A 17,558-nucleotide genomic window follows, 5' to 3' on the forward strand; every position below is an offset into this window, starting at 1 on the left:
ACTATGTTATCGGTGTTGTGGCTGTACTAATGGGTACTGAGTACCAATGCCAGTATATTTTAAAGAGTAATCTTTTAAGAGGAACAATATTTTCACCATATATAAATAGAGGCTCCTCCTTGCAATTAAAATATGTTAAAGAGCAGTCCTCATGAAACATATAATGATCTCTGTCATTGAGTGCTTTCCTCTAAAGTGAAGCATTATTTATACATCAAAGGGGAAAAGTACATATTTATATCCCTCTGGGGCACAGAGAATGGAAAGCATTGTGTTGATATTTTAATACAAATTGCTTCCCGTGTTTCTAAGTGGCAGATATATGAATATTCATAGAGTCACTAGGCCAGAGGATTACTCCAGTATGTGTCATATACAGGAGAAAAACGGAAGAAAAGGTTTAAAGGCTTCAGAATCGCCAGTGTGTCTTTGCTTGGGGTTGGTAAGTTTGCTATCACCCTCCCCTTCCTCCGGAAGGTGTCACAGTTAGGATTCTGGGGGTGGGAAGCGGGGCCTGGGCCTGGAGAGCCCTCTGTGCAGCATGCTGCTTTCCAAACCTGAGGGACTGCCAAGCCGCCGTCTGCCAAAGGATGAGCGCTTCTCCAAGCGGCATGCTTTTCCTCGCTACACTTATTACCTCCCTGGAGGTTTTTAAGTTCTCCAGGATTTTAGGAATGCTCTTTTGTTTTTCTTGTGTGTTGTAAATCCCTTAGCTCCAAAAGAACAATATACCAGTAGCTGCAGCTTTTTTTTTTTTAATTGTCTGATCACTTTCAGAGAGAAGGGGGTATGTAGCACTCAGCACCTAGGGTCAGAAAAGAGCACGGTTTATATGGTATGTAGTAGGCCGAGACCCAGGTGGTGGCAAGTAGGTGCCACCTGGGGGCTCTGCAGGCTTGAGAGATCTATATATAAAACAGAGCATCAGGTTGTGCACAGGGATCAAAATCTCTGGCATTATGAAAAGTAGTGCATTTTAATTAGGCTGCTATGCTGTTGTATCAGAGTAGCTTGCGAACATGAAATAAACTTCCCTGCAAGCTAGGCTTGTAGTGCTGTTTTGCAAAGAGGGAGACAGAGCACAAAAAAATGGTTTATCTGTAGAAATGGCAGGACCCAAAAGAGAGCCCCAGTTCTTCAACACACTGCTTCCCATTCTAGCATGGAAACCATAAGGCTAATTCAGCTTTAGCATCACCCGTTTCAGAGGAGTGCAGTGTTTATATGAATGTTTGTTCTTGCATAACATAGATATTTTTATGCTTTGGCAAATTATGTGTTTTAAACTTTATATATTTAAAGGGAAGTTGCCAGTTAACATTTAAAGCTTGGTGAATTCACATGCAATTTTATGTTGCAAAGTAAGACTGTATATAGATATATTAAAAGTGTTTAAGCCTATTTTAGGATATCTGGAGTCAGGATAAGTGCGATAATATATTTTGGAGCATGGATATTGCTACGAAAGCTACATTTTGAGATGTGTGTGCTAGCCCACGTGGATGAGTTGGAGGGGGTGCTTGTATGGGTGCCCTTTGCGGTATTCTGAAGCGTGCCGTGCCCTGGGGATTGCAGCTGCGTACGTGGGTCCTGCTGCTCTGCGGGTGCGCCGCGCCGCGCCGCCGGCGGGTCGGGTCGGGTGGCGTTGGGGGCCGCGGGGGGCCCGGCGGCGCCCCCGGCCCCTCTCCCGCCCCGCCGAGGCCCGGCGCGGGGTCCCTGCGCGGCCGGGCCGGGGTCGCCGCTGCCCTCCCCGGCGCTGCGGCCGCCCGCGCGGGGCCGGGGGCGCTGCTCGGGCGCGGGGGGGCCGCGGCCAGCGCTGCGGCACCTCCCTCCTCCCCGCCCGGCCGGCCGGCGCGGCGCCGCAAGGGTTAAGCGAGTGGCGGCGCTCGGCGCGGAGGGATACGGAGACGGAGCCTTGAACGTGGTGCTGAGGCTCTGTAAGCAAAAAAATGTCTGCCTAAGGGAAACCCACAAGTTCCTTCCAGCGGGGGGGGAGCGCTCGCCTCGTCGCCTCGCACCCAGCCCGCGGCCCCCGCCGCCGCCGCCGCCCGCTCGGCCCCGGTGACCGGCGCTCGCCGGGGCAGCAGGTAGGCGCGGGCCGCGGCGGCCGGGGAGAAGTTGGAGAGAGCTGTGGGGGAGGGAGGGAGCGGCGGCCGGGCGCTCCGAGGGGCAGGGGCCGCGGCCCGGCGGCAGCGGGGCTGCTCCGGGGGCCCGAGGGGCGGCGGGTCGCGGCGCGGGGGTCTCGGCCGGCGGGGGCGGCGCTGCGGCGGGCCGCGGTGCCGGCGGCAGGGAGCCGCGGTGCCGGCGCTGCGGACGCGCCTTGTCCCCGCGCGGCGCCGCCGCGCTCCGCTCCGGCTCGGCCCGGCCCGGCCCGGCCGCGGGGAGCGCCGCGCCGGGCGGCTCCGAAACTTGGAGGGCAGCGGCGATGCGGCGGCTCCGCGGCCCCCGGCGGGGCGCAAGGCGAGGAGCCGGCCCCTCCTCCCCCCCCCCACCTCCCCTCTCCCCGCGCGCGCGGCCCCTTGGCGGCGGCGCGCGCTCCCCGCGTGCGTGCGCGCGTGCGGGGCGCGGGGGGGCCGGCGGCGGCTCCCTCCCTCCCTCCCTCCCTCGCCGCCTGCCGGCGGCGGCTCCGCAGCCGGCGGTCACCGCCCGCCTGGCGAGCGGACGGGGCCGGTCCCGCCTCCCGGCGGCGGGCGGACATGGCCGCGCGGAGGCGCGGGCGGCCCGGGCTGTCAGCCCCATTGTTGCCGAGACAGTGAGTCACTTAATCCCTCTCCGATCGCCCGGGCTCGGCGGGCGCTGGCGGGCTGCCGCCGGCCGGCGGTGAGCTCACTGCTGCCGGCCGCCGCCGCAGCCCCGTCACGGCGCGTCCGGGAGTTGTTGGAGGCGGCGGAGAGACTGAGTCGAGCGAGGGAGGGAGGGAGGGAGGGAGAAAAATGAGCCCGAGGAAAGTTGCGGAGAGTTGGCTGGTTCTGGGGAGCTGCCGGGGCCGGCCGGCCGTCTGGTAACGCGCGGCGGCGCGGCCCCTGCCCCCCCCGCCCCGCGGTGAGGCCCCCCCGTGTCTCTTTCCGGTGCCCAGGACGCAGTAGGAGCGAGGAAGATGAATTCTCAGCAGCAAAGGATGGCCGCTATCGGAACGGACAAGGAGCTGAGCGACCTGCTGGACTTCAGCGCGGTAGGATATCTGTCCTTGGAGGTCTTGGGGCTTCTCCGCCCTACAGCGAGCTGAGGAGTAGGGGCAGCGGCGCGCAGGCCTCGGCTGGGGCCGTCTCGGCCAAGCCGGACACCTGAACTTTGATGTAATGTCTAGACTTCCAGATTTAATACTGTAATGCCAGCTGGGTCAATTGGTTTAACTGGTTGAAATCAGGCTGACCCACTGATGGCATAATCTAATAATTAACATTTGTAAAGCTGGTGTATGGTACCGGCAGTTTTGCCTTTTTTATATAATTTATTTATTTGAAAAAAGAAGAAACAAACAAAAAGAAAATTTACCATTGTCTTAATTGATAATTTTTACTGTAATTTTGGTTTGGAAAGCTATAGGTGAGATTTTCTGTATGATACTTTTAACAGACTCTTGAATAGGTGCTTGATTTATGAACAAAATAGAAAACTCTACCACCTTACAAATGCTGTCTCTGTCAAATGACTTTAAACTCATAGATCAGTAATAAATATATTTTGACTAATAAAATTTATGCTATATGGCTAATTTAAATTGCAATAATAATATAAATTTTTCTTTTTCTTTTTCTTTTTCTTTTTCTTTTTCTTTTTCTTTTTCTTTTTCTTTTTCTTTTTCTTTTTCTTTTTCTTTTTCTTTTTCTTTTTCTTTTTCTTTTTCTTTTTCTTTTTCTTTTTCTTTTTCTTTTTCTTTTTCTTTTTCTTTGTACAATGGAGAATTTACTGGTACTAATAAATTGCAAAGGAGTACTTTAGATTATTTTATGGCTTGGAACATGCATCAACTTTCTGTTTATTTTCTAGTAGAAATATGCGTTAATTGTTTTATATTCAATCTTTGTTAAGTCTACAGACCAGATTAATAATTTAGCACACTGTTTCAATGCCAACTTAAACACATCTTTTTCTTGTTTTGCAGATGTTTTCCCCACCTGTTAATAGTGGGAAAACCAGACCAACTACGTTAGGAAGTAGTCAGTTCAGTGGATCAGGTAGGATGCATCTGAGATATCAAAACCTAGTTGCATGAACTTTATATGTTGTAGCACAGTGTTTGTGTACTTGAAGTATGGTAGTCTTTCATTTGTACATAGTCTCATAAGACTTTCAAATTAAGTAGAGCTCTCCTATTTTCGTCTGAATTGATTAGACATTTTGCTCTTAACTTCGGCCACAGTCTTCCTTTTATGTGCCTTAGACCACTCATCTCAATACAGTGAAATGTTAAGTATCTCTAGTCATACTGACATATGAGTTGTTTATCTGTTACAGTAAAAATGAATGGCTTCTTTGTTTTTGTTTGATAAAATTGAACTTCTCTTCAGTAAGTATTTCCTAGTGCCTACATGAAAGGAGAAAACACTTAAGTAAAACGCCAAGTAATGTAATACTCCTGACTTAAAAACAGATCTTAAAAACGTATTGTTGAGGAAAGTGTGTTATTTAGTACCTGTCTTTTCTATAAAATCCTACAATTTTAAGGGTTACTAGCTAGATATTACTGGTTACTCTTCTATTCTATTGTGTTACTATAGCGAGCTGCTAAAACTTTATTTACTGGCACAAGCGCAAGTCCTCATAGGTCATAGTATTATATGTGCATTTTAACAATATGTAAAGGCAAAAATGATTGCCTTTTTCTATCCCCTTCTCCTCTCCCCATTGGGACCCTAGTTTAGTACAAGATAATACAATTTTCTAGTACTTTGTAGTCCTCAAAGCCCTGACATACAGTTCTTCTTTGTTGAAGCTTTATCAATGCATCTTGAAAATGAGTAACTGTAGCTACATGTTGCATATATTTTGTTGCTTGCTGTTTTCATTGAGGACCACCTCATGTCTGTTTCCTGAGACTTTTGAACTGAGCCTGTAATACAAAATATAAGTGTAACTTTCTTTTAAAAGATACTTTGTATTGTATAGTTCTTGGAAAGAATGTATTTATTATTCCCTCCAAATAAAGGAGTAACTTTTTGATAATATGTTTTTATTTTCCTGAGGTATAATTCGTGTGAATACAATGAAGTGATATTTTTGTTTTTAGTTAATGAAAATAAATTTTTAGAATGCTAACACAGGAGCACAATGCAGGAGTTGCTTGAAATTCTATACTAAATTTACCTGTTTACTTCATATGTTGCCAGAGCTGATGCCTTGAATTTTAGTGACGCTGTAGAATTTTTATTTTTAAAAACATTAAAAAAGCTTCTAAGTTATAGGCTTGTGCAAACTCTTCAGAGACTATTTTTACCCCATTTAATTTAATGAAAATATGTAGCAAGGGCAATAACTGTGATATGTATTTAGGGAAGTATTTTTCTTCCCCTCTGCCCCTCCCCAAACATAAGTGGTTTTACCTTGATCTTTACATGTAAGTTAAATTATTTTAATAGTAAGATAGCACTTCCATATACAATGTAATTAATCTGCTTATTTATTTAATTTGCATGACCACTTAAGACAGTTATTTCTCAAAAGCTTGTTTTAAGAGGTTCAGACAGCTAAAATTTATTTTGGGGAGCACAACCTGAGGATTTTTTCCCTTCTATACCTTGTTTTTCTGGACAAGGAAAATAATTCTCTGCATAATAAAGCTCTCATAGTTAATTAAGATATTAGATCAGTCTACTACGGTACTACGGCTTGTCCTTTGTGTAGGCAACATTTTTTCCTTCTCTTCTGTTTTCTCCCCTAGCACTGGCTCGTAAAAAGAGAGAATGCCAAAATACTTAACTTGTTAGGGGAAACTATTACTAACTTCTTGAATTTCTTTATTGAAGAGCTTAATCTTGTCTGATACAGGATATCATCACACAGATACCAATCATGAGGGAATGCACTGCAGCTGACAAACAAGCTACAATCTCAATAGAAATCCCCTTGGAAAAAGATAATGGTACATAGCTGTGGCTTTTAATTCAGTGTTTTTAGTTGCAGAGACTTACTGGTTAGTGAAATTATATGTGTTAATTTTTGCAATGTTACAAGGACCTAAGCCTTGACCTAGCAGGATTACTCTGTAGGAGTAAGTGGTGGCAAACTTCTATATTAATTGTGTTCTGAGCCAGAGTTAAGCATTGTAGAAAGACCTTGTGGAGATGGTTGATGAAGTATGGGCCATTTAATTTCTGGCGCTCTGATTTAATTTTGATCTGGGTTAATTTTGAGCTTTCTGTACCTTGTAGGACCAACAATGTTTGAACACTGTAATTTGTTTTTCTTGCTACTGGAGGTCAGTTTTTAAACAGAAACATGAGAGGAAAAGGTATTTATTCTTTAGAACTATCCAGTACCAAAAAGCACGGTATGTATAGGTTTCTAAAAAGTGCTTTTTCTTTAAATGCATGATGATGCTACCTCTTAAAGAGGCTTTCTGTGATTTTAATTGCAATTAGGGCAGTATAGCTTACTTCAGTGTCTTTACCATTAAAAATCATTTTATTTACCTTTTTTGATATGTTTACAAATATACCAAAGGAGAGTGGTTTTCTTTTATTTGCTGGAGTAAGACTATGTTTATTTCTTGTTAGTTATGATAGAACCCATTTTCTTGTTGAAATGTAATAAATAAATATCTCCCCCCCCCCCAAGCCTATCAGTGATTTAAGAAGCAGCTTAATGGCCCCCATTCAGTAAGCAAGAACTGTGCAAACAACTTATTTTCATATGAGTTTGCTTTTAAGACTGTGTATTTCTGGGAAATCTAAATCAGAAGAAATGCTCATGATGCCTTTCCTGTCCCCCCTGCCCGGCCCAGCCCCCATTTTAAAAGGTCAGGTTAGGTGTTAAAGGATGGATAGGTTGTTTTTGTTTTTCAGGTTTGGTTTTCTCAAGTTTTGGGAATACTAGGGTTTATGCTATTAATTCTTACATAACAAGCTTGATCTGATATGCTTCTGCAGTATTTCTGTTGTTAGGTATTATAAAAATATATGTGTAATCAGTTTACATAAAGAAAAGTAAAATGGCTGATATTTATGTGTGTATATATATATATATTTTTTGGAAAAGGTTGTCATGGATTAATATAGGAACAGTGTGCTTTGAGTAAAGGATAGCTGAAATGTCTAGGAATGTCTGGTGTTGGGGGAGGCTACCTTTCTACAGGTCTATCAGTTATGAATGAAAGCTGCAGATGAAATAAGTGAACTAATCTGGTGCATCATAGTATCTTATCATAGTAAGTCATGTAAGCTGCTGATGAAGTCAAGTAACTTGGTCAGACTACTGGTGAAAGTAATCATATTGGGAAAAATAACCAGATATCTAAGTTAGTGAGTTAAACTACAAAATATTCCTCAGTTTCTCTTGTAAATACTTCTTGTTTAAAACAAAACTTTCGATTCCTCCTCCTCTTCCAAAACTAACTTGTTCAGATAAAGATTTCTGCCTTAGAAATGATAAAAGACGACGACAAAGGTCAGAGATATGCTCTGTCAGGGTTCTTAATTTTAGTTTAATTAACCAGACTTTTTGCAGGTTTTATTTAAAATGAAATTTTTCTGGTTTGCTGCTATGATCAATAGCAGTGAACATGATTTACAATTAAATCTTGTTTGCTTTTGTCAAAACCACAAAATTTATGCTAATCAAAACCTGGATGGTTATCCCTTTTGCCCTATGCTGTTCATTTAATATAGGCTCTCCATTAAGATCCAGTTACAATACAGAGATATACTGCCTGCCATAGGCAATAATATTGAAATATTTCCATGGTTCCCAGTAGGTTTGATCTCAAAATTTCATTTTTTCTCAGTAATGGAAAACTTTTAACCTTGGGCATGGTACCTTAGAATAAAACTTAGTTGCAAATAACTTTTTAGTTTTTAATAAAGAATATGATCTGAGACAGTATTTTCTTATGTGGCCTATAGTCTACTGCTTTCAATCCTTGTAGCCTTCTACTTATACAGATAGTAGTATTTTTGTGTGGCTGTGTGTGTGCATGCAACATTTCAGCTAAAAAGCTGGAGTAAGATAATGTACATGTCTAATGGAAAACAATGTGGGAAGGGTTTAAAGTAAGAGGAAATATTCAAAGCTAAGTAGTCAAAATACGATGCATTCATTGCCTGTAAGATTCTTCTGAAGCATTTGAAGACTGAGTACACGCATTTGTGCACAGAAAACTTGGGGCACAAATCTTACATGTACTCAGAAAGTTCTCATACTAGGCCTGCATGCAAAACAACCTCTTAATGTATCTGCTTGGATACTGCTGTGTGCAAATTCAGGCCGTTGCCCTTTCCACTTCTCCGTCCAATAACCGTTCAATAATCTGTTGAGTTTGAAAGGAAATGATTAGGCTACTAATTAGTGGCTTGATGCAAAACCACTGAAGTTGCTAGCCTCCCATTAACTTGAGTGACTGTAAATTACACTCCCCCCCCCCCCCCCATTCAAAGCAGAGGCACTGGTAGTTCTACTTTAGTACATCTATTAAGTTACCAAACAGTGTTTCCAAAACTAGTAAAACTTGACATGAGTGCTATTTGTGTTGTTCCTGTAAACTCATATTTCCTTTCTAATGTGATGTCAGCAGTTCTTTATAAAAAGTTTGGTATAGTAATGTGGATGGGCAATATTTCAAATGCTACGTTCATTAATATATATTGACTCGATATTGAAGAGAAAAACACTCGTAATTGTGACAGTCAAATCACTCTTATGGTGAAAACTGCAGAAAGATGAGACTTTTCTTATACACAAATTAATGCTGCTAACCTTTCAAAATATGTTATTCTCTCTCTCTCTCTCTCTCTCTCTCTCTCTCTCTTTTTTCTTTAAATCATGGGAACTAATTCCTCAGCAGAATCAATTCTCTCTGCTGTTGCTTTGTGTGTGTTTCAGGTGCAGTGTCCTTTTGGGGTATAGGAAATCTCTGGTGCCTGCTCCTAATCCCTGATATAAGGAGCTGATGAGAGATGTAGTCTGGTTCTTCAGCAATAAAGTGTTAGTCCACGGCAAACGCTGTCTTTCTTTTAAATAGAAGAAGGTGGAAGGGCTGTATCTGAGGACTTTGATCTATGTTTCTTGCCTGGTCATCCAAAATATGTTATGATCCTGTATCTTTTTGTTAGCTGTTCAAAAGAAAATAAGCTTACTGTGTGTAGAGGTCAAGGGCAGCCTGTTAAAATAAATATTAGATTATGCAGCTAAGTGATATTTAAATTATTTTTATATTTAATACATAATTTGTTCTCCAACTCTGCTAAAAGCAAACTGGCAGGCCTGGTAACCTGGTTGGTAACCTGGTAACCTGGTAATCTTTGGTCTGAGGAGCACTAAATTCAGTCCTCTTCTAGCCTGTGAACAACTCTAGAAGCATCTTACCTAAAACCAAGAAAATCATTAGCTTCTCTCTTCCCTAGTTGTTTGTAGGGGAGCCTTGTGGATTACCCTTCAAACGGGCTGAACCCCAGTGAAGTGAGGGTTTTGGACTGGGTCACTCACCTGCTAGAAGGATAATATTGTGCTAGTGAATAAGGCACTTCACTGCTTGCCTATCGGCAGTCTCTCTCCTGCTCTTGCTCTCTCTTTTCTTCCTCCCCTTCCCCTGCCTTTGGAAAGATAAGTTGTCAGAGGCTTGCTTGATGAACAGTCCTGAAAAGAACAGCATATAAAAGGGGTAAGCAACTGCTTTAATCATACTGATTAAGAAAAAGGAGGGAAAAAAACCATTGGACAAATGGAGGGAGCTGGAAGCCCAACTTTAAAGTGGGCAATCTCCTGCAAGGAGTTTATGCTCTCACATGGATACCGCATCTTTTATGATTGTGAAAAAATACTGGATGGTTTTGATTTCTGACATTCCTGGAAATTAGAACTATTTCATACTAAATCCCCTAATACAATTTCCTGAAGTAATATTTAAAATATGAATAACTTCTGTCTTTCACGTGTATCAAACTACTTTGCAGAAGTTACAACAGTTATTAGAATAGCTAGGTGTTCTCAATATAGCTTGTGGACCAGATAAGTGGGTGTTCATCAATCATTTATTGCTGTTGGCTGTGTTTTTGAAAATGTGGCTGTTATCACTTAAGTTGATGGTATAAACCTCATGTCAATTGATAAGAAATTCCTTGCTGTCTTCTGAATACCTAATTTTAGTATTTCTAGTAGCATTCAGTCTTTCTTCTGTTTAGAGATGTACTTTACGTTGTTAATGCAGGAAACTAATTTGATGTATTGGGTTTGTAGAATGCATTCTTCCGAGAGGTTAATCTGAGATTTCCAGCAGTTAGTTCTCCCTGGTTGAGAGTAGTGATATGACAACTGTTAACAAGCATAGCGTCTCACCTTCAATCCTTGCATTAAAGTTAGTGTTGCAATACAAGGAAGAGCTTTGCAACGTTAATTTTAGGTGTTTTAAAAGGTCTGGAGGCACAATAATGCCTTGTCCTTTCCTTTATGATGTGGATCTACACAATATTGGGACCTGCCCCTTCCCCAGACAGTACATCTTTGCTCTACAGAATTTTTTCCCGATATAACTGTAGATGATGAAGAGCATCCACAGGTTTCATATTTGACAACTCGATTTTAATAAATAATTTTATTGAATAAAATGTGTCCTGTAAGAAGCTTTTTTTTAAAAAAGTTGTGTGATTTAACGTATTAGCACTTCTGGAAATGTATATAGTAGATTTTGTTTAGTCCTGTTATTGTATGCCATCCTATAAAGAGAGAAGGACTTACTAAATTTAAATGGTAAATAAAAAAGGCAATATTTTCTTCTGCATATGAATTTGATGCAGGTTGTTATTTAATACTGTAGCAGGGCTTAACAGGTATGTACACCTTAATGGCCAATTTTGTAATTAAGCCCTGGAAGAAACGGGGAAAAAATATTATTTCAGTGCATAATGATCTCTATAGGATAGGAAATGTATTTTTAATCTCTCTCTCTCTCTTTTTTTGTCCTGCCTTAAAAAATCATGACCACACCTTCCTTTGTGTGTGTGTGTGTGTTTCCCTTTTAATAAGAAAGTCTAGAAGTTTCCAGTTTTATTAAATATATCAAATAGGGAGTGTTTGTAAGCTTTTTAAATTCTACAATCTATTATTTGCATTTATTATGAATGGTTGTAGGGGTAAGTTTGTTGCTATTATGAGTCTAAGATGACATAATTGATAATTTTTTAAATGTTTTGAATGAATGCCTTGTGTTTTTCACTTGTAAAACAAAGCTGTGTTTGTAAACACGTCTTTCAAAAACATAAAGGACATACTTTTTTGGTGAAGATGTTAACTGAATACCAAGAATGGTCAGAAAGCAGCTTTTGTTATATTTAATAATGTCTCCCTGTTTTCAGAGGATAATCAGGCTAAAATGTACCCGACCAATCTTTAGGACGTTGTTAGATTCTTCTTGTGTGTTAGGGATGTGATTTTTGGAAAGAAGGAGCTGAAATACTCGAATTTGCTCTGAATGAAATGAAATGAACTTCTTGTTCTTCTTGATATAATGTAGAAAAAATCTCAAATCAGCACATCAGATAAGTATTGCTGATGTTTTAAGTAAGTACTTGGCGTGGAGGATGGAAGAGGAAGGGACTTGATAAAAGATTTACTTTATAGCCTTGTTAATTAGGGTAATAGTAATTGATGTGCTCTCTAGAAATGCTAACAAAACTTAAACATAAAACTAAGTAAGTTTTTCCTAGTGGACAAGGAAGTTGTATAAGTCCATAGCAGTGCCAGGGAAAACTTAACTGCTCGTACTGTTGAACTCTAAACAAGAAGCTGAAAAGTGCATACTTCTGGTATTGCATAGAATTTCTCTTTAGCGGTATGTGGAAAAATAGGTAGATATTTTTAGATAGTTTTGACAGTTTTGAATGAATAACAGTTCTTCCAAAACAAATCTTATTTATTGTAGTGGACCTGAATTTTTATTCCTGATGTGCTACAGAGATTGCTTATATCTTCTCTGTAAGCGTGGGAGTACGGATTCCTTTTTCTGTATCGGTTGTAGCTGCAAAAACAGTAGTATCTCCATGTCTTTAACAGGGCGTTAATTATGTGGAGTTTCCCAGAAGTCTTTCACTATTTATACTTTTTGCTGGTGAGCTCTAGTGATAAGTTCAGCCATTTGTCTTCACTGTCCTAGCTGCTTATTTGTCTGGAAAAAAACTTCAGGAAAAAATTTGTTTGAGTCTTATTTCTTGGAGAGCTCTTTACTGCTGATGAAGATGAAGCAGTGGGAACACAGAGGAACTTTAAGTTGTTATGAGTTGGAGATTTATTTAAGCATGTTCTGAGCCTTGCTTTTTGTGTATTAAAAAAAAAAAAAAGCATTGTATCTCTCAATTTTTAAATACAAAGATGAATTGGCAGATGAATAGATGTAAAGAAAAAAATCTAGTAAAACAAAACCCCAATTTTAGAGTTGTGTGCCTTTTGCAGGTAAAATACCAATGAATATCAAACCATGAATGTCATGTGCTGTGCCTTAACTGTAATGAAGTGTAAACTAAATTGACTCTGCATAAACAAGGACTGACTTAATCTGTAGCGTTGTCTGGTGTCAGTTTTTACTCTGTTTAGACTGACCAAAATATATTGTCGATGTGCAGTATTTTAATAGGTATCCTCTTCTTTGAGGAGTGAATTGATTTAGAGTACTCCCATCTTCTTCCATGTCCAGCTTTTATCAACGAAATCCTTCGGGGACTGAGTGGTTCCACATCTTGTCTAAAATAAATACTGCATGCACATGGGTGTTTTTTTTGTATGTACTATCTGACCTTTTAACTTGAATATATATTTAAAACTCCAAAATAAACAGTTTTCCTCTTGAATGAGGCAACAGGGGTGGAACTAGCGGGAAGAATTAGCCAAATATAAAACTTACTGAGTGTGATTCATAGCTGTTAACATACAACACATAAAGTGTATGAAGAATGTAATTTAAAATAACTTTGCTTTACAAAATTGAATTCTCTAGTTCTGTCAGAAAACATGGTTAAAGCCTTAAAGAGGTAGATAAATCCAGCATAAAATCATTTAATTCCACCTTTTTGTATGCTGTAGAGATCTCGTAACCAAATACCTCTTGAATTTCCTACTCTGATGTGCTAGTAGGGTGGTGTGGAAGCACACGGTTCCTTTGGATGCTGAATTTAGTGTGTGATAAATGCACTTCAAGAAAATTCAAAAGTATTTTTAATGTTCTGTAGGAGCGTGCAATTCACTATTTTTGTTTTTATTTTTGTTTATTTGAATGCAAGATACTATTGTCTTGATGTAATCCCAAGAGCTATTGTGGCCACTCTGTGAAGTGATTAAACCAGACAGCTTTGCTTGTAGGACAAACATTTTTTTTATATTGTGGTGTTTTGATGATTTTGAATGCGACACCTATACTTGTTCCAGTTTCTTCATGCAGCAACTTCATGACTCGTAATCCTTGCAAAAGAACACAGCTTAAAATAATCACTGATTATTTCTTTGCAATTCTATTCACTGCCCTCTGCAAATAAACAAGAGTAGCAATGACAACATCATTTAATCTTTTAATGTTTGCTTTTGACGTGCAAAACATTTTCTTGTAATAGAGAAGTAATCCATAAGGAGGGTATCTGCTCTTTCATCTTTATGAATGCTAAATGAAGCTAAGGCTTTTAAGAGGAGATGGTGATTTAATGAAGATGACCGAGTTCTAGAGTAATGAAAAGCTTTTGTTTATTTCTATAAATGATGTGTAGTGCTTACTACTGCAGAGTTCGGATGGCTATATTTTGTCGCATGTCTTCTGAAGATTAGTGCTTGTGATGCTTAGATGCAAAGGTGATTGAATTGTGTAGTTAGTCATTGTTTTTCCCCATAATTATATTTATAAAATAAATACATATCTGTGTCATTTTCTGTGTATGCATGTATACAATGTCCAAAATATGTGCTCTCCTGTCTGTGTAATGCTTCTGTTTCGATAACCTTGAGAGTATCTGCAGTGTTGTATTCCCTGTCCTTGCTGGAGGACAATAATAAGCACACAAAAAATGGAACATGAACTTTGTCAGTATTACTTATAGCAGGAACTTTTAAATCTTCATTATGATATTTTTCTGCCAAGTGTTCTTAAGATGCCAAATTTAAAAAGCTCCTACTGAAGCAATTGATTAACACACCTCCCCCCCACCAACACTTGTTTTCCCTTTCATTTGTTCATGTTTCATTGGTTCGTTAGGAGTAGTTTCTTCAAATAATCTGTGGTCTTATTTTTTTAACAAAGCAAAAGATAAAACCATATACTTCAAAGGGAAGTGGAGAGAGGCTTTAAAGGATGAGAGACCTTACCCTCTCCAGAATGCTCTCTCCCTCCATGAATCAGCAAGAGAGACTTGTGCAAGTCACTTTCTTTAGAGTGGGAAATGGTCAGCTTTTGTAAGAGTTGATTTCCACCCCCCTCCCCCCCCCCCTTTCTGTCAAGGTATTACGGAAGATTGTGATTCTTTAAGAGGAAGTTTCTGTTTGTATATTAGTTTTCGGTATATGAGCTCTGTCATGTACAACTGGAATTAATCTTAAAGGTTGCTAAACTATTCCAGGGTTGTCAAGAATGTGAAAAAGGTGACTGTGGTGTTATACTTTTCATTGTGTTAAAGAAAAGATATATCTGACCCTGTGGAATGAGTGAATTTGGTGAGCAACAGCAGGCTGGTTTTGGGATTGCTGTTTGAGAACAGTCATATAATAAAAATGCAGAAATGGATGCATGGCTTGCATTTGTTTATTTCATGACTTGAATAACTGGCTAGTTTCTATGTAGGGGTATATAAACGTTTACAAATATCGGGGTAATATAATATGACATAGCAATTCAAGTGTCTAAATGTTAGATGAATACATTTCAAGACATGTCAAGGCTCTGTATTTGAATTCATTTCTGGGTAGTTGGTGAAGCATTATAAGAAATTACATCCTTTGAGTGATACACTAAAAACAGAGCTTATTTCTGTGTGTCCTTCAGTCATTAAACCTGCTTCTGTTTTCAAGATACTTGTTGAGTACTTAATGACTGCTTCAATCATCTGCTGATTTACTTTGCACTAACACTTCCTTTTTCCTTTTCCCCCATCCTGCTAGGGGAAATTGGGACTGGAGAGGAGGTAGAGACCTGAATATGGAAGGTGCTGTATTATACAGTTTATGTTCTGTGATAAAGGTCTATTCCTTTTGGCCTCTGAATAGTCAACGTTGGTTTTAGAAGGTAAATGGCACTTTCTGCGCTTTCTTCTCCTATAGATGCAGCTGCTTATTTTTAGATAGCCTAAGTGCCCTGTGAACTATGAACAAAAAAAACCTTTTTGGTATCTTATACTCCTGCAAATGAAAGTGGGTGCGTGTATTACAAGGTGACTTGTGCTGCGGTGAGGATTCCCTCCGAGTTCGGACATCTCCTGTGTGTGTCATAGGTTGTCTCTGACTCGGCTCCTGAAGAACATGCTGTTGCCATAGCAATGAAAGTCCTTTTGAAGGCAGAATTCCTGGCAGAGCTGTTGCATCTCCTAAAGTGCTTGGTATGTTGATCTGAAAGTATCTTGTCAGTATTAGCACATAACTGTAGCGAAAGGAACAGGAAGAATAGATTTCTCTAAAATACATGAGTTTCTTTTTTCACAGCTAACTGTGGATTGAACCCCTGTTCATAAAGCTGTCAATTGGAAAACACTTTTAAAATTTCCTTATGAACAACTCCTTTATACTTAATGTGGATGAATGCATATATAGGTTGAGGTGCCATCACAGCTAACTAGCGTTTATTGCAAAAGTATCAATTATATGACTTACAAGTTTAATTTCCTACAATACTTGACCCTATTAGTACTTGGGAAGTTTATTCTGAAGAGTTACTTCCATGCTTTTGGTTAGTGCAAAATGGTTGTGAAAAGACACTTCGTTGTCTATAATGCTTTTCAACCTGGTATTTTCCTAAGTGAAAAGGTTGCCAGGCTTCCGTATTATTTGTGGTATGGGATACTAAATGTGATGCTAATGGGAAGAGGGAGAATCACTTGTGGCAGCATTTGAATTCTGTATTCACTTGGAGTTTATATTTAGATTGGTTGACTTTTTCAACAAGCAGAGATAGGTCTTTGTATATAAGTATGTATTTCTTCTATAGAGTATGATCTTATTAAATTAAGATAAGGATGCACGTTTCTTGGGTCCCATGAGTCTCTTGTGTCCTCAATAAATGTGTCCCATCTGATGTGGATATATGTGTGTGTGTATGCACACATACCTATATACACACACAAAATATGTATGTATTAACACATGCTGTTTTAATCCCCAAAATGAAATGTTGGAGTTCTCAGGCAACTTGTATAGGTACTTGAGACAGCAGTAACATCAATTTCCACATGTGCTATGAGGATGAAGTTAACTGTAACCCTTCAAGAGACAATTAAAACTTTTCCGGTTTTTCTTATAGTTCTTAGCTTAAAAGTTGTTTGATATTCATGTTTTTAAATAAGAAAAAATTTCATGTGATTAATACCATATAGCATACTCTTTAATGTGAATTGGGGTTTTCTAATTTTTAGGAGTTCTTCTATTATTGAAGCAGCCTCTAGAAGAGAATATTGAAATTACCATATAGGTTGCTCCATCCTTTACTGCTTTTTTATGTACAGGTTTTCGTGTCTTTCGCTTCATGATTCTCTCTGAAATGATAGACATAGATGAGAATAAACACCTGATTCTTCTGTACCTTCCAAGTGAAATTAGGGAAGAATGAAGTTCCCCAGTTAATGCTTTATCTGTACTTGAACTTTCTGCCTGCTGCAGCAGGTGTATGCATGCCATGCTAGTGCTCTTTAGCTTGGCTTTTGCTTTTTATTCCCTGTCCCCTCTTGCCCCTTTCCCAGTGTAGGAAAGAAGCCTAGTTTCAGTTTGGCTCACCTCAGCTTCAGCTGAGTTGCTGCTTTAAGCAGTTTAGGCGTGACTTGTTACTTAGAGTTTCCCTATGTGTTGGTCTAGCTTGGCTAGACACGTCAGTGACCTTGGCACAGTGACCTGATAGGTAGGAGGAGAGTTTGGAATTGATTACACTGAGAACGCGAACCAAGGAAATTAGAGTCTGCGAGGCTTGTTTTCCCTTTTTAAGCACATTTAATGCTGCATCAGAGGTTTGCATGCTGATGCTCTCTAGTTATCCTTGGGAACAAACACAACGCTGATAACCCAAGTTTCCTCTAAATATTGCCAGGTAGTCTCAAGTCAGGTTTGGGTGAAAGTCTTTCAAGGCACCAACAAAGGTTCGATTTGTGCATCTCTTTGGCCTCTAAGGCAGCTGATGCTGATTGAGTTGGCAGGTTTAGTATTGTGGCAGTAGGTTCGCCAAAATAAACTGAGATGAG

The 17,558-nt window shown here is 40.1% G+C and overlaps 1 protein-coding gene across 14 annotated transcripts in view; it reads left to right on the forward strand.

Annotated features, from left to right (window-relative positions):
• The first annotated feature begins 340 nt into the window (after positions 1-340).
• TCF12 (transcription factor 12) overlaps positions 341-17,558 on the forward strand; it is a 180,502-nt gene continuing 163,284 nt past the window's right edge. For 4 of the 14 annotated variants that reach the window (XM_068959069.1, XM_068959077.1, XM_068959075.1 and 1 more), the window contains exons 1-3: positions 1,882-2,087; positions 3,077-3,172; positions 4,106-4,178. In XM_068959069.1, coding sequence (XP_068815170.1) covers positions 3,098-3,172; positions 4,106-4,178 — 148 coding nt within the window. In that variant the 5' untranslated portion in view covers positions 1,882-2,087; positions 3,077-3,097. Of the gene's footprint in view, positions 443-1,853; positions 2,088-2,612; positions 2,753-3,076; positions 3,173-4,105; positions 4,179-15,279; positions 15,404-15,608; positions 15,714-17,558 lie in introns of those variants that run through there. The other 10 variants (XM_068959066.1, XM_068959070.1, XM_068959072.1 and 7 more) reach the window with 6 other exon arrangements.

This window comes from Struthio camelus, chromosome 12 (assembly GCF_040807025.1).
Source record: "Struthio camelus isolate bStrCam1 chromosome 12, bStrCam1.hap1, whole genome shotgun sequence".
Lineage (NCBI taxonomy): Eukaryota > Metazoa > Chordata > Aves > Struthioniformes > Struthionidae > Struthio > Struthio camelus.